Source organism: Bos taurus, chromosome 9 (genome assembly GCF_002263795.3).
Source record: "Bos taurus isolate L1 Dominette 01449 registration number 42190680 breed Hereford chromosome 9, ARS-UCD2.0, whole genome shotgun sequence".
Lineage (NCBI taxonomy): Eukaryota > Metazoa > Chordata > Mammalia > Artiodactyla > Bovidae > Bos > Bos taurus.
Genome location: NC_037336.1, coordinates 8,968,964 through 8,995,618, shown reverse-complemented (window position 1 = coordinate 8,995,618; position 26,655 = coordinate 8,968,964). Strand labels below are relative to the sequence as shown.

The following is a 26,655-nucleotide window of genomic DNA, read 5'->3' as shown; positions in this document are numbered from 1 at the left end:
AGAAAAAATTCATAGGAAATGAGAAGACACGTTGACAGTTGTTTAAAGTGATGATAAGCAAGTACTATACTTATTAATAACAGTATTTTACATTCTTGCACTAGTTTGAATACTAGGCATAATTGCCAAGAAAGCTTTAATGGTGAAATGTTACAAATACATTTCAACTCTGATCTGCTTTTTCCAGTTGTTCTGGTTTCAGTATTTAGCTAAAATTGATAACCACATGAGACTATGTAAAAAAGTACTAAGTCATTTTTAGAGAGAATGAAAATTCTTAAAGAGATGGGAATACCAGACCACCTGACCTGCCTCCTGAGAAACCTGCATGCAGGTCAGGAAGCAACAGAACTGGCTATGGAACAATGGACTGGTTCCAAATTGGGAAAGGAGTACGTCAAGGCTGTATATTGTCACCCTGCTTATTTAACTTATATGCAGAGCATATCATGAGAAATGCTGGATTGGATGAAGCACAAGCTGGAATCAAGATTGTCGGGAGAAATATCAATAACCTCAGATATGGCAGAAAGTGAAGAAGAACTAAAGAGCCTCTGATGAACATGAAAGAGGAGAGTGAAAAAGTTGGCTTAAAACTCAACATCCAGAAAATTAAGATCATGGCATCTGGTCCCATCACTTCATGGCAAATAGATGGCAAAACAATGGAAACAGTGACAAACTTTATTTTGGGGGGCTCCAAAATCACTGCAGATGGTGACTGCATTGAAAGATGCTTTCTCCTTGAAAGAAAAGTGATGACCAACCTAGACAGCATATTAAAAAGCAGAGACATTACTTTGCCGACAAAGGTCCATCTAGTCAAGGCTACGGCTTTTCCAACAGTCATGTATGGATGTGAGAGTTGGACTATATAGAAAGCTGAGCACCGAAGAATTGATGCTTTTGAACTGTGGTGTTGGAGAAGACTCTTGAGAGTCCCTTGGACTGCAAGGAGATCCAACCAGTCCATCCTAAAGGAATCATTCCTGAATATTCATTGGAAGGACTGATGCTGAAGCTGAAACTCCAATACTCTGGCCACCTGATGGGAACAACAGACTCATTGGAAAAGACCCTGATGCTGGGAAAGATTGAAGGTGGGAGGACAATGGGACGACAGAGGATGAGATGGCTGGATGGCATCACCGACTCAATGGACATGAGTTTGAGTAAACTCTGGGAGTTGGTAATGGACAGGGAAGCCTGGTGTGCCACAGTCCACGGTGTCGCCAAGAGTCAGACATAAGTGAGCGACTGAACTGAACTGATCTGAACTAAGTTATCCCTTGACTTAGTTATCTGATACATTGTAACTCTCTATTTCCATTCTAATTATGAATTCATTTTCTATAATATTTTCCTATTATACATAAAGCATCTGTACGATTTCAAATATGGAAATATCTTTTGACACAGTCTCCAAGTCCCACTGTCTAAACATAACTTAAGAATTCTACTGCAAGTCAGGGGAGAATGAGAGGGTGAATGAAGTCAGGAAATATCTATTCACCCATTTTGCACTGAGGTAGAGTTCAACTGTTATCCTCAGACAAGGAACCTTTGTTTTATTTGTGTTCAATTTCTTACAAAAATGACCCCATTTTTCATCACTCTAAGTATCCATACCCTTTGCATGAGATTTTTCAGCTGTCAAGGGGTGGCGTCTGTTTCCCACCCCTTGAATCAGGGATGGCTTTGGGACTTGCTTTGGCCCACACAGTGTGGCAAAGGTGACGGCATGCTGTCTCTGAGCCAGGTGCCTCAGGAGGCCTTATCTGCTCCTGCCTGCTCTCTTTGGTCCACCTTAACCTTGAGAACAAGACCAGGATAACTGCTGGAGGATGAGAGACCATCTGGAGTTTCATGTTGTCCATCAAAGCCCAACCTACACCAGCCATCCTCAGCCAACCTGCCAGCCAAGCAGAGCTCACGAGCAAACCTCTACAAGACCAGCTGGGAACAAACTCACTGAACTAAGCCAGTCTAAACTGCTAAACCAAAGGAGCATGAGCTAAACAAATGAATGTCATGTTAAGCTACTAAAGTTTGCAGTGATTTGTTACACACGGATATTAGGTAGCTAATATATCCTCTTGTCTTTTGTTTACTTACTTAGAATAGGAAATAGTACTAGGCAAATAAAAAATTAGACCATAATTATATCAAATCTATTTTTCTCAAATATCAATATTGACATTTTCCCCACATTTTTGGCTATTGGGGATATAAGTATTTCTTGAACACCTTTTATTTACTTACTTTACTCCCACAATAATCTTGTAAGATAGGAACTGTATTTTCTAGAAAGGGAGACTAAGGTAAAGACAGCAAGGGACATGTCCATATTCACACAGCTGGCAGGGCAAAGCTGGGCTAGAACATGGGACACAGGAATGTGAATCCATTTATGCCACCACAGCTCACTTTCAGTTCCACAATGAACACTAGAAATGCTTGTTCCCTGTCAAATGACCTAGATGCTATCCTGGAAGGTTCTGGAGACTAATTTATGCATATTGTATAGGCTTACTCATTCAGGCTTTTTTTTCATACTCCATACTCCACTCTTTTTCATACTCAGTTTTTAAATGGGAAAAATATTACAGCTATGCCTTCATATTCTCAAGTTCTATGTGAAATTATGATAACAAAAACTGGATGGAAAATTGACTAATGTAAGTGAAAATATCTTCCAGTATAAAAGATCTTGACTTAGTTGAAGACATAATTATTGTTTCTAGTAGTAAATGATTACTATTGATTGACTTACTGACTATAACCAGATGATATTCAATGCCAGAAGTCAATATTTTAGTTATTTATAGGCAGTCATGTATGGATGTAAGAGTTGGACTATAAAGAAAGCTGAACACTGAAAAAATGATGCTTTTGAACTGTGGTGTTGGAGAAGACTCTTGAGAGTCCCTTGGACTGCAAGAAGATCCAATCAGTCCATCCTAAAGGAAATCAGTGCTGAATATTCATTGGAAGGACTGATGCTGAAGCTGAAACTCCAATACTTTGTCCACGTGATGTGAAGAACTGACTCATTGGAAAAGACCCTGATGCTGGGAAAGATTGAAGGCAGGATAAGAAGGGGACAACAGAGGATGAGATGGTTGGATGGCATCACCAACTCAATGGTCATGAGTTAGAGTAAACTCCGGGAGTTGGTGTTGGACAGGAAGGCCTGGCGTGCTACAGTCCATGGGGTCACAGAGAGTTGGACATGACTGAGAGACTGAACTGAACTGAACTGATAGGCAGGCAAAATCAATTATTTGTGGTACTAATATAAAAATGTTTAAGATGGTTTTAGAAAAGGCATTGGAACCAGAGATCAACTTGCCAACATCTGCTGGATCATGGAAAAAGCAAGAGAGTTCCAGAAAAACATCTATTTCTGCCTTATTGAGTATGCCAAAGCCTTTGACTGTGTGGATCACAATAAACTGTGGAAAATTCTAAAAGAGATGGGAATACCAGACCACCTGACCTGCCTCCTGAGAAACCTATATGCAGGTCAGGAAGCCACAGTTAGAAGACATGGAACAACAGACTGGTTCCAAATAGGAAAAGTAGTACCTCAAGGCTGTATATTGTCACCCTACTTATTTAACTTATATGCAGAGTACACCATGAGAAACACTGGGCTAGAAGAAGCACAAGCTGGAATCAAGATTACAGGGAGAAATATCAATAACCTCAGATATGCAGATGACACCAACCTTATGGCAGAAAGTGAAGAGGAACTAAAAAGCCTCTTGATGAAAGTGAAAGAGGAGAGTGAAAAAGTTGGCTTAAAATGCAACATTCAAAAAACTAAGATCATGGCATTTGGTCCCATCACTTCATGGGAAATAGATGGGGAAACAGTTTCAGACTTTATTTTTTTGGGCTCCAAAATCACTGCAGATGGTGATTGCAGCCGCGAAATTAAAAGACACTTACTCCTTGGAAGGAGAGTTATGACCAACCTAGATAGCATATTCAAAAGCAGAGACATTACTTTGCCAACAAAGGTCCGTCTAGTCAAGGCCATGGTTTTTCCAGTGGTCATGTATGGATATGAGAGTTGGACTGTGAAGAAAGCTGAGTGCCGAAGAATTGATGCTTTTGAACTGTGGTGTTGGAGAAGACTCTTGATAGTCCATTGGACTGCAAGGAGATCCAACCAGTCCATCTTAAAGGAGATCAATCCTGGGTGTTCATTGGAAGGACTGATGCTGAGGTTGAAACTCCAATACTTTGGCCACCTCATGCAAAGAGTTGACTCATTGGAAAAGACCCTGATGCTGGGAGAGATTGGGCACAGAGGGAGAAGGGGACGACAGAGGATGAGATGGCTGGATGGCATCACTGACTCAATGCACATGAGTTTGAGTGGACTCCTTGAGTTGGTGATGGACAGGGAGGCCTGGTGTGCTGCAATTCATGGGGTCACAAAGAATTGGACACGACTGAGTGACTGAACTGAACTGAATATAAAAATAGTTAACTTCTAACTTTTGTTATCCATTAAATAAAAAATTTAAATCAATCTATGAGAAATAAATCAATGAAATACTACTAAAGAAATGCCCATCATTCTCATTGTTGGTGTTCAATCACTCAGTTGCGTCTGACACTTTGCGACCCCATGCACTGCAGCATGCTAGGCTTCCCTGTCCTTCACTATCTCCCGAAGTTTGCTCAAACTCATGTCCATTGAATCAATGATGCCATCCAACCATCTCATCCTCTGTCTCTCCCTTCTCCTCCTTCCCTCAGTCATTCTCATTCAGTTCAGTTCAGTCGCTCAGTCATGTTCGACTCTGCGACCCCATGGACTGCAGCACGCCAGGCCCACCTGTCCATCACCAACTCCCAGAGATTGCTCACATTAATGTCAATTGCATCCGTGATGCCATCCAACCATCTCATCCTCTGTTGTCCCCTTCTCCTGCCTTCAATCTTTCCCAGAATCAGGGTCTTTTCCAATGAGTCAGTTCTTCGCATCAGGTGCCCAAAGTATTGGAGTTTCAACTTCAGCATCAGTCCTTCCAATGTATATTCACAACTGATTTCCTTTAGGATTGACTGGTTGGATCTTTCTCATTAGCCTAGCATTTATATATCGAGACAATATATGATGTATCATGGATATATTTTTGATATTAAAAATAAAAAGCATCAGAATAACAGGAAATGGACTCAGTGCTGTTGCTCTTCAATATTCACTTGAGTGGAAACCAAGAGTTCATGAGTTATAAAATAGATAGGAAGGATATTTTCTAGTAAGCATTTTCCATTTCTCCTAGCACATCTTTAGAAGCACCCATCAAAGGCAAAAGGCTGAACATCATACATAGAATCAACACTATGTCTAAATGCATATTTTATTCTAGGCTGGCCTACGAAAATTTGAGCTATGTCATCTGAAAATTAAGAAATACAAATGATTGGATGCAGAAAATTCTGGATTAATAAAGCATACTTAACTGTACATTACAATAGGTATTTTAATAATTTTATTTATTTGAATATCACATTTTCTACAAAAGAATATTACAGATTATATTACTTATATGACGGTAATATAATACAACAATATGTGTTAAATAAATTCACTAAAAACAGGCAACAGTGAGACTTTTTCCAGTGAATTTCTGTCAGATAAAATATTTGCAACAGCTATAAAACCAGAGTAATAAATATTTAAATGTGATTTTCTAGTTTAAACAAATATATTTTAAGGTACTTTAGGACCTAGACAACATTCTTGTAATCTCCGACTCAATGGACATGAGTTTGAGTAAGCTCCTGGAATTGGTGATGGACAAGAAAGCCTGGCATGCTGTAGTCCATGGGGTTGCAAAGAGTTGGCCACGACTGAGTGACACTGAAGTGCTGATGTATAAACTGTTTACCTTTCTTTGAACTTGAAATACGTTTGGCTTTGTGGCCATTTTTCTGTGATACTTAGGTAGCCTTCTATGAAGTAATCTCCTTTAATATTTAATGAGATGTGATGATGGAACTAAAAATACTGCTAAAGGAAAAGCAATGCTTTCTCAGGATAAGAAGGATGAAATTGCTTTCTGTAGGGAATTGATGTATATTCACTTTAAGGATAAACATCAGACTGTGTTCTGAAGCACCACGTTTTCAATGAAGTCTTAATCTGAAAAGAGGTCACATTCTATTTTCTGTATCACTTTTACAAACCTAAAATTGTGTTTGTTTTATTTATCATAAATAAATTGCATGTCAAATAAAAAAAAAAGAAAAGGCAAATCACAAGTAAGTCACTGGAAATTTACAGCAACCTGTTTTCCAAAGTTTTAAGAGATGAATTAAAGCAGGAATCATATGCTTTTGTTAGTTTTGCAGTTATTGTTATTAGTTTAACTCAGAGTAAGAGAAAAGATCATTGATCAAGATGCTGCCTGTAATTTTTAAAATGAGTTAGAACCTGCTGCATCACAAACAATGTGGGCTTCAGAATATGTCAACTGTTGTACACTGTCACATCTCCTGGAGCTGTGGACAAAAGTAATTTGGTGGTTCTTTTCCTTTTCACTAAACTTACAAGATCTTGAGGAGATCAAATAAGTTTAATATCTAATGGAAAGTCTCACACTTGCGGAAGCATCTGAGATCCTTGTAAGAATCTGCTGCCATGTGTGCGCATGATGGGCTTCCCAGGGCTGCTAGTGCTAAAGAACACGCTGTTGGGGGCCAGACTGAGGTACTCCGCCCGTGACAAAGGTCATAAGGAAGGAGGCTTGACATACGCAAAGGCGGGATCGAGCCTCAGGACTCCCCCTGGAAATCCTCGAGCATCTACCCCCATAACCAGAGCCTGCCTACTTTATTACTTTGTGCCCCCACCTACACCTCTGACTTTACGGGGGGCTGTCCCCCACCACCTCTTTCGGAGAAGGAGTTAACTTAGAGCTCCAGTTAATAAAAACTCCTGGGCGTGACAAGAGTGTTTTAACCTACAAACTCCTCTGAAGGTTCTCTGGCCTGCCTGACAGGCTTGTCTGGCCACATGTGATCACTCACAGCCTCCCAACTGTGAGAGGCACGAGATGCTTTAAACCTTCTAAAAACAGGTTCCTTAGAAAAGTTAGAAAACTATTAGTATAAGTATAATGGGCTGATTAGAAATTGTATTGGTGAAGGGTTTTTCATTTGTTGAGCCAATGTTTGTTGCTAAGTCTCCACATCCCCTGCCCTTATACACATTAATGATTATATAGAAGGAATAAGTATTAACCTTTGATATTAATCACATTAGACCTTAGGCTAAGTAAATTCTTTCCTTAACTAAAACCCACTACACCCTCACCCTATAGGAATGTAACTTTATTTGGGTGGCATCTGTTTTAAGAATAATCACCCTTGGAGAAAAAAGTGTTCTGGTTGACTGACCACTGTCACAAGGAGAGTGTCGTAAATTGTCAGCAGGCCCCCCTGGCCAGAAGATGATGTAACACCCCTAAGACCTCTGTATACATTTGTGTGAAGCACCTGACTTTGATAAAAGTCAGGACTGCTGACCCCGCGTGATTTTTGCATAACATCTCAGTGTATAAAAACAGACTCTGGAAAATAAAGAATTGGGATCAGTTTCTCGAAATACTGGTCTCCCCATGTCTCTCTCTCTTTCACTCTGGCTGAGTCTCCATCTGGAGCGCGGAACCCACCATGCTTACTAATTATGCCTGGGCTTCTAAGATCCGAACGGGGAGGCCTCAGTGTCTCCTCTCCTTGGGGAGAACGGAAGGACGCCTGTGGCCTACGTAAGTGGTGCAAACTTCTTGTCTTGAAGTTTTATTGGTCTCCCGCGTAAACCAAGCCACTCAGCCTGTTTTCTCCACTGAATTTTCCTACTGAGCTATCCTTATTCTATTACTCTTTATATCTTTAATTAATATCTAATTGAAGCTATTGTATCCTGACCCTCGCCGACGCCGTCCCCGCTTCGAATACCCTGGATCAGCCGGGGCTGGACCCCAGCAACACGCCTGCCAATGCAGGGGACATAAAAGATGTGGGTTTGACTCCTGGGTCGGGAAGATTTTCTGGAGGAGAGCATGGCTAACCACTTCAGTAATCTTGCCTAAAGAATCCCATGAACCGAGGAGCCCAGAAGGCTATATAGTCCACAGGGTTGCAAAGAGTTGGACATGACTGAAGTGATTTAGCACGCACACATGTACCCATGTTATCTTAAATGTCACTGTTGAATAAACCAAAAATGGGCAATATTTTAGCTAGAAAATATCAGAAACACTGTGACATGAGTAACAGTTGCTACAGCATGTTTTTCACGATTAAATGATATTTAACAATAACGTAGAGCAGAATCAAGTTTAATGCTGAAGAAATTAGTTTTTAAACTTAAGGCAATGGCTCCCCATTCCAGTACTCTTGCCTGGAAAATCCCATGGACAGAGGAGCCTGGTAGGCTGCAGTCCATGGGGTCGCTAAGAGTCGGACACGACTGAGAGACTTCACTTTGACTTTTCACTTTCATGCATTGGAGGAGGAAATGGCAACCCACTCCAGTGTTCTTGCCTGGAGAATCCCATGGACAGAGGAGCCTGGTGGGCTGCCATCTATGGGGTTGCACAGAGTCGGACACGACTGAAGTGACTTAGCAGCAGCAGCAGCAGTAAGGCTTGATTGACAATATAAAAATGATAATTTTAAAAGCAAACTAAATTACATGATCTGAAACAACTGTTTACAAATATTGAATTCTGTTTTAAAGCAGATGTTTACATTTGCTTTTCTATTTACTCTTTCCTTTCATAAATGCAGCCAAGTAATATTCCTATTTTCACAAAGATCTAAAGTAAACACTGGGATCAAGTTTAGGAATAAATATCACCTCACTGAACCTCTGCCAAATGGTCTTTTTCTAAAGTAATATTCATAGTCTAATTATTGCCTTTATTTCTGGCCATATAACAAGAAATGATTTGGCTACATCAAAAGAGTTGGCAGACTCTTCACTACCTCATACCAGTTAGAAAGCTCATCATTAAAAAAACCTACAAACAAAAAATGCTAGGGAGGGTATGGAGAAAAGTGAATCCTCCTGCACTGTTGGTGGCAATGTACATTGGTCAGCCACTAGGGACCACAGAATAGAGGTTCCTCGAAAAATTACAACTAGAACCACCATGGTGGTAGTTTAGTCCCTCAGTCATGTCCGACTCTTTGCAACCCCGTGGACTGTAGCCCACCAGGCTCCTCTGTCCATGGGATTCTCCAGACAAGAATACTGGAGTGGGTTGCCATTTCCTTCTCCAGGGGATCTTCCCAACCCAGGAATCGAACCCAGGTTTCCTGCATTGCAGGCAGATGCTTTACTGACTGAGCTATGAGGGAAGTCCAAAGCAATCTTGCTCCTGGGCATGTATCCAGAGAAGACTATTCATATAATTCAAAAAAGATATATGCACCCCTATGTTCACCACAGCACTATTTACAAAAGCCAAGAAGCCTGAAAGTCACCTAAATTTCCATCAACAGAGGAATGGATAAGGAAGATATGGTTCATATATACAATGGAATATTATTCAGCCATAAAAAAGAATGAAGTAATGACATTTGCAGCAGCATGGATGCACCCGGAGATTATCATACGGAGTGAAGCAAATCTAAGAGGAAACTAAGTAAGAGTAAGACAAAGGCACGTGGAGTGTAAAATGTGACAGAAATGAACCCGTCTACAAAACAGACACAGTCACCGACAGAGAACAGACTTGTTGCTACCAAGGGCAGGGGCTGCGGGAGGGGTGGATTAACAGTTGGGATCAGCAGATGCAAGCTTTTACATACAGATGAATAAAGAGTAAGACCCTACCACATAGCACAGGGAACGACAGTGTCCTGTGGAATTTTCCATGATGGAAAAGCATATGAAACAGAATATATATATATATATATATATATATATATATATCTGAGTCATTTTTCCGTACAGCAGAAATTAACACAACATTGGGAATCAACTATCCTTTAATAATATGAATTTAAAAAATAAGAGTGAACTCTTCTCTTTGTTTATTGCTAGCAGTAGCCACATAACATCTATGGTAATACTGAAGGAACCTAAGGAAAATCTCTCAAAGAAGGTATGGTTATGACCACTCTGACAGAAACAGAGAAATTCCAACATGGACCTCAGCTGGGGGTCAGTTCCTCAGCCAGAATATAGACCTCTCCCTTCCTGACTCCTGGGCCATGCTGTCAGAGATCCAGGGATCCCTGGATGATGCTCTAACCAGGAACAGGGTGGTGAGTCAAGGTCACTCCTAAGATAAACCAAAACATGGTGAATCTGAAGAGGGCTGTCTTCTGGGAGAGTCCTACCAGTACCATAAACTAACCTTTGAGGGGAAGAATGATTCTCTCAAGTAATTTTCACTTCAGGACTGACTTGTCTGGTCCATGTCCAGGTAATGAATTATTTATGTTTCTCTCATGTTATAAACTGCAATAGACTCAGGAATATGCTTTCAAATGAGGTCCTCTATACTTGTTCAAGTTTCACTGTGTGTGTGTGTGTGTGTGTGTGTGTGCGTGTGTGTGTGTGTCTGAACTGAGTGCAGCATCTTCAATACGTTGAGGAACCATGTGACAGGTTTGGATTAAGCCACCCTGAAAGCTCCTTTTCTAGCCATAAAGAAAAGCAGCAGATTTCTCTACTTGGTTTATTATATTGGGTTATAGAAATATCACCTGAAAACCTTTATGTGGCATTTTCTTTTAGTTGATAAACTTTTCTTTTTTGGTCAGTAGCCACGTGGCTGTGATAGATACGATATCTCTAACAATAACTTCCTGAATTATTTCACTTTGCAACTAATGAATTATGTCATTTATAACAGTCTAATTTTAAATATCATATATGAAACGATTCACCAGTCTAGATTCGATGCACAATACTGGATGCTTGGGGCTGGTGCACTGGGATGACCCAGAGGGATGGTACAGGGAGGGAGGAGGGAGGAGGGAGAAGGGTTCAGGATGGGGAACACGTGTATACCTGTGGCGGATTCATGTTGATATATGGCAAAACCAATACAATATTGTAAAGTTAAAAAATAAAAAAATAAAATAAAATAGAAAAAAAAATAAACACAGTAAAGGCCACATTAACGTAACTAAGGAATAAAGGTGAGTCTTATTTTCCCTGCATACTCAGTTTTCCACAAAGAACTGAAATTCAAATGAGATTGTCTTTGTTCAGAAAACAAATTGGGACATAAGCAGTCCAAAAATCTCATTCTGGCTTCACACTGAAATGAGTGCCTCACATAATTTTCCTGTTTAATCCAGAAACAAAAAGTTACTAATCTAGAAATGAAGGCTTGATATCAATCATTTATCTTATGGAAAAATATGTGTGGTCATGTATCATAATCAAACAGCATTAACACTGAAAAAACTAAAACGTCCCACAAATGGTAAATAATAATCAAAACAGAACACATTTTCTAACGTAAAGATTGTTATGTAAATCTTACATTTGACCATTAACCACTTGAATTGTGCTTATCATTCAAGATATTGTCTTTTCTCTTTGGTGCTTGCTTTCTTTCTGATATCTCAACCATATTCTCCATAAGTATTTTCACTCTTGGTGAGATGGACTATCTGAAGGCAACAGTTAACAGACATAAAGAATTTAGAAGGAAAATCTTTGAAGACAAATGTATTGAATGTTTTTCTGTAACTCATAACCTGTGAGAAACTATTTATTACTGAGCAATACCAACTCTATATGTAAAATATTAAAATAGCCACCAAGATTTTAGTGAGACGGTGACTTTAAATTACAGAGAATATATCTGTTTTTCTTGCTCATTCTCATTTATTCCTACAGGTAAGGTCCCATTAATAAAATAGGAATGTATGTAAATAAAGCATTCATTTAATGCCATGGTCTTGCAATGACCATTATTCTAAAGCAAAAATATTCAAGAGACTTCTAAGAAGGAAGATTCTTTTAAAAAATAATCATCACTCAGTGGACTCAGTTACAGGTTTATTGTATGGCTGTCCTGACTCCCTCTCACTGTTCTGTGAGGAAACGTAATTACCAAATAGCTTATAACATGCATAATTTATCTTATAATAGATGCTCATTCTCTCTATAAATACCTAATGAAGAAGCAAGTTACTGACCACTGCCCAGAAAACTCAACACAGGCCATCCAGTCTAATTTGAGATGATCTTTTTCCCCTTCTAGCCTCCGTTCTGGCTGTCCAATTACATGGCATTTTATGAAACAAAAGAATGGTGCTGTTTTTGTTCTATTTGAAGATAAAGCTAGACATATGAAATGCAGAAGAATGCAAACGATTGTGTGAAGGGAAATTCTGGATAACTAAGACACTTCTATCCTATACAGTGGCTCAGTGGTAAAGAAGCCACCTGCCAATGCAAGAGATGCAGCTTCAATCCCTGCGTCAGGAAGATCCCCTGGAGTAGGAAATGACAACCCACTCCAGTGTTCTTGCCTAGAAAATTCCCCTCTTACACTGTTGGTGGGAATGCTAACTAGTACAGCCACTGTGCAGAACAGTGTGGAGATTCCTTAAAAAACTGGAAATAGAACTGCCGTATGACCTAGCAATTCCACTGCTGGGCATACACACCAAGGAAACCAGAATTGAAAGAGACACGTGTACCCCAATGTTCATCGCAGCACTGTTTATAATAGCCAGGACATGGAAGCAACCTAGATGTCCATCAGCAGATGAATGGATAAGAAAGCTGTGGTACATATACACAATGGAGTATTACTCAGCCATTAAAAAGAATCCATTTGAATCAGTTCTAATGAGGTGGGTGAAACTGGAGCCTATTATATAAGCCAGAAAGAAAAACACCAATACAGTATACTAACGCATATATATGGAATTTAGAAAGATGGTAAGGATAACCCTGTATGAGAGATAGCAAAAGAGACACAGATGTATAGAACAGTCTTTTGGACTCTGTGGGAGAGGGTGAGGGTGGGATGATTTGGGAGAATGGCATTGAAACATGTATATTATCATATGTGAAACAGATCACCAGTCCAGGTTTGATGCATGATACAGGGTGCTTGGGGCTGGTGCACTGGGATGACCCAGAGGGATGGGATGGGGAGGGAGGTGGGAGGGGGGTTCAGGATGGGGAACACATGTACACCCGTGGCAGATTCATGTCAATGTATGGCAAAACCAATACCATATTGTAAAGTAATTAGCCTCCAATTAAAATAAATTTATATTAAAAAAAAAAGAAAATTCCATGGACAGAGGAGCCTGGTGGGCTACAGTCCATAGAGTTACAAAAGAGTCAGACACTACTTGGCAACTAAACAACAATAAGACACTTCTATCTTCCGTGCTTTCAATTCAAAGCCAATTGCTTTGAACTGAAATTCAAATGATTTCAGCTTGAATTGATTCAGAATGATTGCTTGAACAGAGGGGTTAACAACTTGCCTCGGCTCTAATCTGCAGCCCTTTCCATGTGAGTTCTCTTTACCTCTGAGTCTGATAACCAGCAGTCTGAGGCGATTTCAGGAGTTCCCTATGTCCGATCTGTGGTATCACACAGTCTTGATGTTCCAAAACATTGCCTCTGCCTTTTAAATATTCCCTTTATTCAACTCTTTCACACTGTTTTATTTTGAATGTGCCACCCATTTTCTGTTGGATCCTGTCTATTGCAATTTATTTAGTTCTACCTATTTATTTCCTCAGGGAAAATTCTGCTGATGGCATATAAATAAAGCATTTATTTAGACTTGGACACGTCATCATCCATCAGTGCTGTTGTGGCACAAAAACACCGTAAATATTTGAATCATTTCTATATCAGTGGAATGATTTCACTAGAAATGTGTAGAAATAACTACCACTTAAACAAGTTTAGAAAGATGTCTGACAGTCACTGATTTGCTAAGTCTACTCTGAGTGAGACAAACATTTTATAGAATTTCTATAAAATCACTGAACTGATTTTATGGAAAGCACAAAATCAAATTAGATATTCTAGTCCAGAATATTTTCAAGAACACAGCTTGTTCTCACAGTTAAGTATGAAAAGTGATCTTTACCTTTTCGCCAGTTTCTCCTTTGCTGCCTTCAAAACCTTGCTCTCCCTGTAGAAGAGGAATACGACATGTATAATAATAGGTACGCTACTTTTAACACATGTAATTATTACAATAAAAGTAATAGTTTCTAAATTTGAAAAATCAATAACTGTATATATTAAAGTGTTTCTAAAATATAAGCTGAAAACCAATATTAAAGTTATACAAAATTTTAATTACTCACTGAAGGAATGATTTTCCAGGGTACAAGCTCTAGTTTCACTACTTCCAATGCAATTTGATACTCACAAGCCTGAATTTCTCCATCCATAAGACCTTTCTCATAGGTTTTTTGACAATTGAATGCATCAAATACTGTGCCTGGCAAAGACTGTCAGTCACTATTGCTATTACTACTCTCACTGTTGATTCCACTAGACGCAGTAGGAGCGTCCTTCTCAAGCTGACTTCCATGAAGACTGTTCCAGGGAGAGGTGTGTGATGAACGAGCCGAGAGTTCTGGCTCCAGCTCTGAGGCCAGCGCCAGGCTCCTTCCCACCCAGATGGCCTGCCTCTCCAGCACAGAACACGGTGGGCTCTCATGCACCATATTGACTCTGAGAGGTAGAAGCCCCCTATTCTTCAACTAAACCTCTCTCATCTGACAAGCTTATTTTCCCACTTAACTCTGTACAGATATTTAGAGCACTGATGTTTCATTCATAAAATCAGTAACTATTCATTGAATGCCAAATGTATGTCAGGCCCTCATGACAATATAGCCAGCAAGGAAATGTTGGGGAGGGTCATACACACCCCTTCACTTACAAGAAGTGCTCAGTAAACATTTCCTGAGTGCACCAAGACAAGGGGATGAAGGGTTTTTTATCTCCAGTTTTTTTTCTGCAATTCTTCAAAGTGACACAATACAATTTACATTATACGTTGAAACAAAATGCAGCTCTTTTCTATGTGTATATATAGTCTGTGTATACTATATATATAAAATCATATGTATGTGTGTATATGGACACATATATACATGATTAAATAATTACATCTGGTGTCCCAGATGGTAAAGAATCTGCCTGCAATGCAGGAGACCTAGGTTCGAGCCCTGGGTAGGGAAGGTCCCCTGGAGAAGGAATGGCTACCTACTCCAGTATTCCTGCCTGGAGAATTCCATGGACAAAGGAGCCTGGTGGGCTACAGTCCATGGGATCACAAAGTGTCAGACATGACTTAGCCATTAACACTTTCACTTTCTGCTTCATCTATCCTCAAAAAATGTACCAGGAAAGAAAGCAAGTTAGATTTGTGTACATTTGCCACTGAATGTGTGGTCTATCTTTTTCTTCCATTTTTCCTAAAATATAGACTTTAACTTGATCTGTTGATTCAAGCTGACATGAAGCTGCTAAATGGCCCAGTACCCCAGCCACAACGCCAGCATGAAGCAGCCACCACAAACAACTTTTGGAAAGTCCAAAACTATTTCCCAGCAGATAAATCTACACATCCCTTGGCTGGCAACTCGACTCACAGATGTGGCACATGCTGTATTACTGGGTTTTGTCTAGAACTGCTGGGAAGAAATGCAGAGGCTTGCTATTTCTTCTCTGCCAAATCAATCTTGGTGTTTTCATCAAGCAAGTAAAGGAAGATTTCTTCAAAAGCTATAACTATAGATAACTGCCTATCTTTTTAAGGTAGTTTTTTAGCTACAGAGCAAAACCCAGATGCTATAGTAACTTCTGACTTCTGGTTGCTAAAGTCTGTGAAACATCTTCAGAGCATAGAAATGACATGACTGGTGGGCATTTAATATTGCATCAATAATGCTCTCCCCTGTGGTGGGTTATCTGGGTGGTATCATGACAGCTGGCCCCACCCAAAGTGGCCCCTCATCTCTTCAGAAAACTGGAATAAGCCAGTCTCTGTGTTTCCAATAATGCTGGTCACATCCAATCATATTTCTCCTCAGGGGAAGAAATCAGCCTTTGGACAGTAAAGGATGAAATGAAGTTCAGCTTGGTGAAAAGAAAGATTCTAGGCTCAAAGAATCTGGCCAATGCAAAAATCCTTATTATGTACAAGTTTATCATTCTGAAACATTTTTTGAGGAGATCACTTGCAACATCTTTGCAATATTTACTATTTTATGCCATTGTAACTATTACATTTAGCTCAATCTGGGAAATAACAAAAAAGGAAAAAAAGTAACCACAAATAGTCAAAAGCAGTCAGTCCTGTTCTAGACTTCATTTAGCTTCCCTGGGGGCTCAGCAGTTAAGAATCTACCTGCCAATGCAGGAGACCTGGGTTTGACCCCTGGGTCAGGAAGATCCCCTGGAGAAGGAAATGGCAACCCACTCCAGTATTCTTGCCTGGGAAATCCCATGAACAAAGGAGCTTGGCAGGCTACAGTCCATGGGGTCACCAAAGAGTCAGACACGACTGAGTGACTAAACACCACCAAAATTTAGACTCTTGGTGAAAACATTCCCAGAGCAGCTGTCACACTCCCAGGCCCCAGAAAGCACCACTACCCATTCTCCAGAGAAGCATGTGGCCAAGCCCCTCTCATAAAGCTCTGCCCTAGAGCAGCTCCTCTGAGAAGGGATTGCTACCATGGGTTCTCTTTGAGAAGAAAGATCAAGTGGTGGTCAAGTCAGGGGACTAATTCAGTCTCACCAAATTTCCTGAATCTTCACTATATCATGTGCAACTTCAACTTTTGAGATGTTAAAAGTTCTTAACTAACATGAAACATTAAAAAAAAAAGTTTACCTTTTGACCAGGTAAGCCTGGAGTGCCACGTAAACCATTTTCACCCTAAAAGAAATACACAGAATAAATTTCATTGTCACAAAACACAAACGAATGAAGAAATTCTGCATTGCTAACCATCAGTTCTAGAGTTGTGGGGCAAGGCAGCCTAATGCTGAATGTTCAGTGAGTACAGGGGCTTTGCATCCACCCCTCAGCTGCCAGCGCCAGGACTAGCGCTTTCATTCAGAAAATAAGAACGCGGAGGCTCTGACAGGTTTCACCTAACTAGGAGCATCACCTAAGATTTGAACGTAGGTCTCTCTGATTCCACAGCCCATGCATTCCCATTTGCTACTTAGTGTCTTCCGTTTTATTTTCTCTTTCAAATCTCTGGGCATACTGTTCTAGTCTGACACAGGTTCTCTATGGGCCAAGTACTGTTCTGACAACACAGTTATGACCATCTTCTTACAGATGATTATACAATCAGGAGATAGAACTGGAATTAGAGTTCACATAATTCACTTCTGTGCATCTAACCGCCCCTCTTCATTGTCTCATGGAAAAGATTTTGTTCTGGTGACCTCTTATCTAAAAACTTATGTGTGTGTATCTATGTGTGTGTGTGTGTGTGTGTGTATATATATATATGTTTGTGTATATATATATATATATATATATATAGCACCACCGACTCAATGGACATGAATTTGAGCAAACTCAGAGAGATAGCAGAGGACAGAGGAGCCTGGTGTGCTACAGTCCATGGGGTCACAAAGAGTCAGATACAACTTAGTGACTTAACAACAGCAACAACTATATATATATACACACACACACATATACGTATGTGTATAACCTCAGATATGCAGATGACACCACCCTTATGGCAGAAAGTGAAGAAGAACTAAAGAGCCTCTTGATGAAAGTGAAAGAGGAGAGTGAAAAAGTTGGCTTAAAGTGCAACATTCAGAAAACTAAGATCATGACACCTGGTCCCATCACTTCATGGCAAATAGATGGGGAAACAGTGGAAACAGTGGCTGACTTTATTTTTCTGGGCTCCAAAATCACTGCAGATGGTGATTGCAGCCATGAAATTAAAAGATGCTTGCTCCTTGGAAGGAAAGTTATGACCAACCTAGATAGCATATTCAAAAGCAGAGACATTACTTTGCCAACAAAGGTCCATCTAGTCAAGGCTATAGTTTTTCCAGTGGTCATGTATGGATGTGAGAGTTGGACTATAAAGAAAGCTGAGCACCAAAGAATTGATGCTTTTGAACTGTGGTGTTGGAGAAGACTCTTGAGAGTCCTTTGGACTGCAAGGAAATCCAACCAGTCCATCCTAAAGGAGATCAGTCCTGGGTGTTCATTGGAAGGACTGATGTGGAGCTGAAACTCCAATACTTGGCCACCTGATGCAGACAGGTGACTCATTTGAAAAGACCCTGATGCTGGGAAAGATTGAAGGTTGGAGGAGAAGGGGACGACATAGTATGAGATGGTTGGATGGCATCACCGACTCAATGGACATGGGTTTGGGTGGACTCCGGGAGTTGGTGATGGACAGGGAGGCCTGGCGTGCTGCAGTTCATGGGGTCGCAAAGAGTCGGACATGACTAAGCGACTGAACTGAACTGAACTGATATACGTATACATATATATACATATATATGCATATGTGTATACACACACGTGCGCACACACACACATATAAAGAGCATATACTTTCTTGCTCATTCCTGTCAATTGTCTTTAAATCAGTTTTAAAGACATGCTGATGCTGTTTTACTTGAAACAGTTACTTGGGAGAATTTTCAGTTCTTCCCAGTCCATCTGGTTCCTTTGCTGGGTCTGAAGGTTTTCAGCAGAGGCCTATCAGTTTCCATTACTGGAATTCACGGGCCATCTCTTTGACAAGCCTGCTTTGCAAACAGCACATGAGCTAGAATGAGATACCCAGGGAGGATGTGCACATTCCCAGTGGAGCCTCAGGAATTCAGCTGCTCCAAGGAAGTGACTTGGGCTCCCGAGTTTCCAGGTTTAGAAAGCTCAAAACAAACTAGCAATTCTATTGACCACTTTATTTCCGGCAAACATTTTTAAGACAATAGTTTTTTTAAAGTATTACCTAGAATGAAGTTAGATATCACTTCTTAGAATTTTTAAAATAAAATTCAAATATATGAAGAAAAAAATCATGTCTTCAAATTTTAAAATAGCAATAATATATTCTGTTTAAGCCTAGAAAGATCTTTATCATTTCATCAGTTAGTACATTTCTGGAAAGGTTCCATCATTTTTAGCCGCAGCGGACTGCTCTATGTGTGTGCTCAGTTGCTAATTCGTGTCCAATACCTTGTGACCCCATGGACTGTAGCCAGACAGGCTCCTCTGTCCACGGGATTTTCCAGGCAAGAATAATGGAGTGGGTCGCCATTTCCTCCTCCAGGGGCTCTTCCTGACTCGGGGCCAAACTCACATGTCCTGCGTCTCCTGCATTGGCAGGCAGATTCTTTCCTCACTGAACCACTTGGGATGCCCCATACTGCGATATACGTGCACATAATTTTAAAGATGAAGGCTTTTCTTCAGTTAAATTATCTGTGTTGCACAGTAAAACTGCTTTTATCACAGAATATACTGGACACCAAAGGCAAAACTTTGTGGCTAAGTTTAAGAAGTGTTGAAGCAGCAATAAAATACTATGTTCTTATCTATGTAATAAATATATTCAGATTACTTAAAAAGGTATATAGTTTTAGACCTCAGGCATCCCACAATTACATTAGAAACTTCCCATTTTGTTTAATAAAGTGATAGTCAAAGCACATTCAGATTTGACCCCAGGGTGCATTCTGTGGAAACAGCTTCTGTTACTCATCACAGAACTATGTCCATTTGTCCATGAGGAACACAATTATTTTCATGGGTTGGTTCAATATAACGTTTTATATCATTTTACAAGTTACACATGATAACAAGATATGGTATGTAATCCAGTAAAGCACGCTGACACAGTGCACATTGCCAAAAATACTTTTTGGAAAAAGGAGAGGAGTACCAGTAGCTCCCTGCTGTCTTTGCTCACGGCTCACTCTTCTATACCATGTGCTGTGAGAACTGGCACCTAAAGACCCGCCTCTGGGGTTATGTCAGGTTAGGGTCACACCTGGATGATCTGGCAACTGGGTACCAAAAGTCCTTAAGAGGAAGAAAGCTTCTCTTTTTGATGGACGTTGGTCTTATGACTGTTATAATGAAAATGTTTCCCTATGGCCAGTGTTAACTGATCTCTGATCTTTCCTGACCAAAAATTTGTTTTGTAAACATAATTCTAAACTCCATGATATATGGAATTTAGAAAAACGGTAACAATAACCCTGTATACGATACAGCAAAAGAGACACTGATGTATAGAACAGTCTTTTGGACTCTGTGGGAGAGGGAGAGGGTGGGATGATTTGGGAGAATGGCATTGAAACATGTTTAATATCATATATGAAATGAGTCGCCAGTCCAGGTTCAATGCACAATACTGGATGCTTGGGGCTGGTGCACTGGGATGACCCAGAGGGATGGTACAGGGAGGGAGGAGGGAGGTGGATTCAGGATGGGGAACACGTGTATACCTGTGGCAGATACATGTTGATATATGGCAAAACCAATACAATATTGTAAAGTTAAAAAATAAAAATAATAAAAAAAATTTTTTTAAGTATGATTAGCCCTTTAAATTTAGGTTAATTAGAACACTATACACAAAACAAATTATAGAATAATTAAAGTGGTAATATAAATAAAACTACTTTAAAAATTAAAAAAAAATAAAATAAACTCCATGATACCCCAATCGACAGCACTGATCATTCTCCCAGGAAATGAGTCGGCTTCACAGGACACAATAACATGTGGAAGATTTTGAGATATCAGGAAACTTTTGATGCTTAAACTGTGCAACTCTGGTATTCAGAAACATATTTATTTTCTTCTCACAGATTTTCTTAAAGTTACCACAGAGGTCTGTCATAGAAACTTATAATCATTTAAAACCATTTGGCATTTTTCCAGTCCCTGAGGGACAAGTTAGCATATCTGTTTTCGACTCTATCCCAAAATATTATTAAGTAGCATAACAACTGGCCTTCCCTGGTGGCCCAGCTGGTAAAGAAACCACCTGCAATGCAGGAGACCTCATGTGATTCCTGGGTCGGGAAGATTTCCCTGGAGGAGGGATAAGCTGCCCGCTCCACTGTTCTTGGGCTTCCCTGATGGCTCAGAAAGTAAAGAATCCGCCTGTAATGTGGGAGACCTTGGTTTGATCCCTGGGTTGAGAAGATCTCCTGGAGGATTGCATGGCACATGGGAACCCACTCCAGTATTCCTGCCTGGAGAGTCCCCACGGACAGAGGTGCCTGGCGGGCTACAGTCCATGGGGTCGCAAAGAGTCAGCCACAACTGAGCGACTAAGCACAGCATAGCATAACAGCTGAAGGAAATAATAGTCTTAAAGAGCAAAATTTTGTTTAAGAGATTAACAGACTATGTTTCTCCTGTCAAGGTTTTATCTAAAACCTAAGTTGTGTCAATAGAATGAGCCTTCCCAACTCTGAATCACAGTTTCAAAACTCTTGTGCCCATGCAGCTTGGGATCAAATTGAATTCTATTCAATAAATGCCTGCCTGAAATTACTGGTGGAGCTGACATTAGCTGTTTTTTCTAAACTCTTGCTGTCCCTCGGTGTTCCTAGTCTCAGTACAGGAAGAATTAAGAAGTTTCTTTGGCTTCCCATCAGTATTTTAGCCCATTATTGAAAGAAAATTACAATCAATGCTTCTTGTCTCTACTATAATGTTCAAAGCTTGTTTCTGTGGCATGTAGCTTCTCTCAGGTTTATCCATCAAAGGGCCTGTGCTCCTTTCTTATTAGGAATTCAAGGTCCAAATGGGCCACAGATGAATATGAGTAATAAAAAGCAGGGAAAAAAAATCTAACATTGCTGCTGAGAGCCTTGTCACTATGTTATTGCTGCAATACATAGCAAGTCTTCAACTTCACAGCTCAGGTCAGCTCAGTCGCTCAGTCATGTCCGATTCTTTGCGACCTCATGGACTGCAGCACGCCAGGCCTCCCTGTCCATCACCAACTCTCAGAGTTCACCCAGACTCATGTTCACTGAGTCGGTGATGCCATCCAGCCATCTCATCCTCTGTCGTCCCCTTCTCCTCCCGCCTTGAATCCCTCCCAGCATCAGGGTCTTTTCCAATGAGTCAGTTCTTTGCATCAGGTGGCCAAAGTATTGGAGTTTCAGCTTCAGCATCAGTCCTTTCAGTGAATATTCAGGACTGATCTCCTTTAGGATGGATTGGTTGGATCTCCTTGCAGTCCAAGGGACTCTCAACAGTCTTCTCCAACACCACAGTTCAAAAGTATCAATTCTTCGGTGCTCAGCTTTCTTTATAGTCCAACTCTCACATCCATACATGACTATTGGAAAAACCATAGCCCTGACTAGACGAACCTTTGTTGGCAAAGTAATGTCTTTGCTTTTTAATATGCTGTCTAGGTTGGTCATAACTTTCCTTCCAAGGAGTAAGCACCTTTTAATTTCATGGCTGCAATCACTATCGGCAATCATCACTGATCTAGAGCCAGACATCCTGGAATGCGAAGTCAAGTGGGCCTTAGAAAGTATCACTATGAACAAAGCTAGTGGAGGTGATAGAATTCCAGTTGAGCTATTCCAAATTCTGAAAGAGGATGCTGTGAAAGTGCTGCACTCAATATGTCAGCAAATTTGGAAAACTCAGCAGTGGCCACAGGACTGGAAAAGGTCAGTTTTCATTCCAATCCCAAAGAAAAGCAATGCCAAAGAATGCTCAAACTACCGCACAATTGCACTCATCTCACATGCTAGTAAAGTAATGCTCAAAATTCTCCAAGCCAGGCTTCAGCAATATGTGAACTATGAACCTCCTGACATCAAGTTGGTTTTAGAAAAGGCAGAGGAACCAGATATCAAATTGCAAACATCTGCTGGATCATGGAAAAAGCAAGAGAGTTCCAGAAAAACATCTATTTCTGCTTTATTGACTATGCCAAAGCCTTTGACTGTGTGGATCATAATAAACTGTGGAAAATTCTTCAAGAGATGGGAATACCAGACCATCTGACCTGCCTCTGAGAAATTTGTATGTAGGTCAGGAAGAAACAGTTAGAACTGGACATGGAACAACAGACTGGTTCCAAATAGGAAAAGGAGTACATCAAGGCTGTATATTGTCACCCTGTTTATTTAACTTCTATGCAGAGTACATCATGAAAAATGCTGGACTGGAAGAAACACAAGCTGGAATCAAGATTGCCGGGAGAAATATCAATAACCTCAGATATGCAGATGACACCACTCTTACAGCAGAAAGTGAAGAGGAACTGAAAAGCCTCTTGATGAAAGTGAAAGTGGAGAGTGAAAAAGTTGGCTTAAAGCTCAACATTCAGAAAACAAAGATCGGGGCATCTGGTCCCATCACTTCATGGGAAATAGATGGGGAAACAGTGGAAACAGTGTCAGACTTTATTTTTCTGGGCTCCAAAATCACTGCAGATGGTGACTGCAGCCATGAAATTAAAAGACGCTTACTCCTTGGAAGGAAAGTTATGACCAACCTACATAGCATATTCAAAAGCAGAGACATTACTTTGCCAACAAAGGTCCGTCTAGTCAAGGCTATGGTTTTTCCTGTGGTCATGTATGGATGTGAGAGTTAGACTGTGAAGAAGACTGAGCACCGAAGAATTGATGCTTTTGAACTGTGGTGTTGGAGAAGACTCTTGAGACTCCCTTGGGCTGCAAGGAGATCTAACCAGTCCATTCTGAAGGAGATCAGCCCTGGGATTTCTTTGGAAGGAATGATGCTAAAGCTGAAACTTCAGTACTTTGGCCACCTCATGCGAAGAGTTGACTCATTGGAAAAGACTCTGATGCTGGGAGGGATTGGGGGCAGGAGGAGAAGGGGATGACAGAGGATGAGATGGCTGGATGGCATCACTGACTCGATGGATGTGAGTCTGGGTGAACTCTGGGAGTTGGTGTTGGACAAGGAGGCCTGGCGTGCTGGGATTCATGGGGTCGCAAAGAGTCGGACACGACTGAGCGACTGATCTGATCTGATCTGAATCACCATCTGCAGTGATTTTGGAGCCCAGAAAAATAAAGTCAGCCACTGTTTCCACTGTTTCCCCATCTATTTGCCATGAAGTGATGGGACTGGATGCCGTGATCTTCGTTTTCTGAATGTTGAGCTTTAAGCCAACTTTTTCACTCTCCTCTTTCACTTTCATCAAGAGGCTCTTTAGTTCTTCTTTGCTTTCTGCCATAAGGGTGGTGTCATCTGCATATCTGAGGTTATTGATATTTCTCCCAGCAATCTTGATTCCAGCTTGTGCTTTTTCCAGCCCAGCGTTTCTCATGATGTACTCTGCCTATAAGTTAAATAAGCTTGGTGACAATATACAGCCTTGATGTACTCCTTTTCCTATTTGGAACCAGTCTGTTGTTCCATGTCCAATTCTAACTGTTGTTTCCTGACCTGCATACAGGTTTCTCAAGAGGCAGGTCAGATGGTCTGGTATTCCCATCTCTTGAAGAATTTTCCACAGTTTATTATGATCCACACAGTCAAAGGCTTTGGCATAGTCAATAAAGCAGAAATAGATGTTTTTATGAAACTCTCTTTCTTTTTTGATGATCTAGCGGATGTTGGCAATTTGATCTCTTGTTCCGCTGCCTTTTCTAAAACCAGCTTGAATATCTGGAAGTTCACAGTTCACATATTGCTGAAGCCTGTCTTGGATGATTTTGAGCATTACTTTACTAGTGTGTGAGATGAGTGCAATTGTGTGGTAGCTTGAGCATTCTTTGGCATTACCCTTATTTGTGACTGGAATGAAAACTGACCTTTTCCAGTCCTGTGGCCACTGCTGAGTTTTCCAAATTTCAGCACTAGACATATCGAGTGCAGCACTTTCACAGCATCATCTTTTAGGATTTGAAATAGCTCAACTGGAATCCCATCACCTTTTCCCACTAATTAATTCATATTCATTAATAGAAAATTTACTTAAATTGAGTGCTGAGTGAAATAGCTGAAATAAATATCTGAAGTGAAATGCCAGAATCCTAACATGAAAACCAATAAAAGAGGAAGCCAGAAGTAAATCTGATTTTGATTTTATATATCACTAACCTGACCTCCGGAGAAGGCAATGGCAACCCACTCCAGTACTCTTGCCTGGAGAATCCCATGGACGGAGGAGCCTGGTAGGCTGCAGTCCATGGGGTCGCTGAGGGTCAGACACGACTGAGCTTCTTCATTTTCATTTTTCACTTTCATGCATTGGAGAAGGAAATGGCAACCCACTCCAGTGTTCTTGCCTGGAGAATCCCATGGACGGGGGAGCCTGGTGGGTGGGCGATTATGGGGTCTCGCAGAATCGGACACGACTAAAGCGACTTAGCAGCAGCAGCAGGAGCAGCCTGACCTCTGCCTTTCTGACAACAGTCCTGCTGTACTTAGACCATAATCTTTCATGATTGAATTTTTATATGGTTCTTACATTCCTGCCACTCAACTAAATATTTTAGGAAATAAAACATACACCTCCTATGTTTTTTTCAGATATTTCATCCAATCAGAGTCCTTTTATTTCAGGGAGGAGTATTTTTTCCTCCTATGTGTGAAGACTTCATTTCAAAAGCTAAATTGTTAAATTAAAAAAGCTATATACTGCATAGGATTGAAAACTTCAAACTTTTTTAATTCTTGTATTTGTTGGATCCTTTATGCAGCTAACACATGGGGATATATTCACGTGAATGCTCAGAATAAGGCAAATTTAAAATATTCTTAATAAAAAAATGAATGAGATCCTATTATTACTTATTTTTGTGAATCTTTCAAAGAAGAGAAAGCCAGCCTACCAAAGGTAATACATGGTCAATACATGTCTTAATCACAGTAATATAACCGTGGGGAGTTAGTAACAGGTGAACTCAACATCTACTGTTAGTAGAAACTTTTAACCTGAGTCTATGTGTGTGCACAGTATATGCAGAGGAACACAGGAGAAAACAAGCAGGGGAAGTATTCTTAAACACAGGGTCAGGGGTAAATTGATACATTTGTGTCCACCAGTTTCACCAAAGAATATTAACGTACTGACCCTACTGAAAGCTCTTTAAAGTCAGGCATGTTTGCTTTTAATTCGTATTGTGGAGCACAAAACAACACAGTTTGATGTGTGGATACTGAAACAGTGTCTTCTGAGCCCCAAATTTCTGCCCACTGGTCTTATTTCACACAGGACAAATATCATATGGGTCTTACACACGACATCCCTTTCTGTCAGCATGAAGCTTATTCAGCAAGCCAATCATTTTTCAAATGAGTGTTTGGAGTCCTTTAATGTCATAGTAACTGTCCCCTGGGCACACACACTCCTTTAAAATGTGACACTGAGAACTCAGCACATTATTTATTCCACACATAATCTCAAGTGCACAGAGTAGAGATTAGGACTCACTCACACACACACACACACACAATCTTGTTCTGGATATTAGACAATACTTGCATTACTATAACTTGCTTTTTCAAGGTTAAATTGCTTGTATATACAGTAAATGTGTGGTCAACTAAAACTGCTAAGTTCTCCTTTCAAAGAGGATATTTTTACAATCCTTTTTCAAATTACTGGAGTGCAAATTACACTGGAAAA

General features: G+C 40.3%; 1 protein-coding gene across 1 annotated transcript in view; it reads right to left on the bottom strand.

The window, feature by feature from the left end:
- Positions 1 to 26,655, bottom strand: part of COL19A1 (collagen type XIX alpha 1 chain) — a 431,873-nt gene that overhangs the window by 302,383 nt on the left and 102,835 nt on the right. The window contains exons 9-10 of the mRNA XM_015472743.3: positions 16,893 to 16,937; positions 14,124 to 14,168 (exon numbers count right to left, since the gene is read on the bottom strand). Coding sequence (XP_015328229.2) covers positions 14,124 to 14,168; positions 16,893 to 16,937 — 90 coding nt within the window. The remainder of the gene's footprint in view (positions 1 to 14,123; positions 14,169 to 16,892; positions 16,938 to 26,655) is intronic.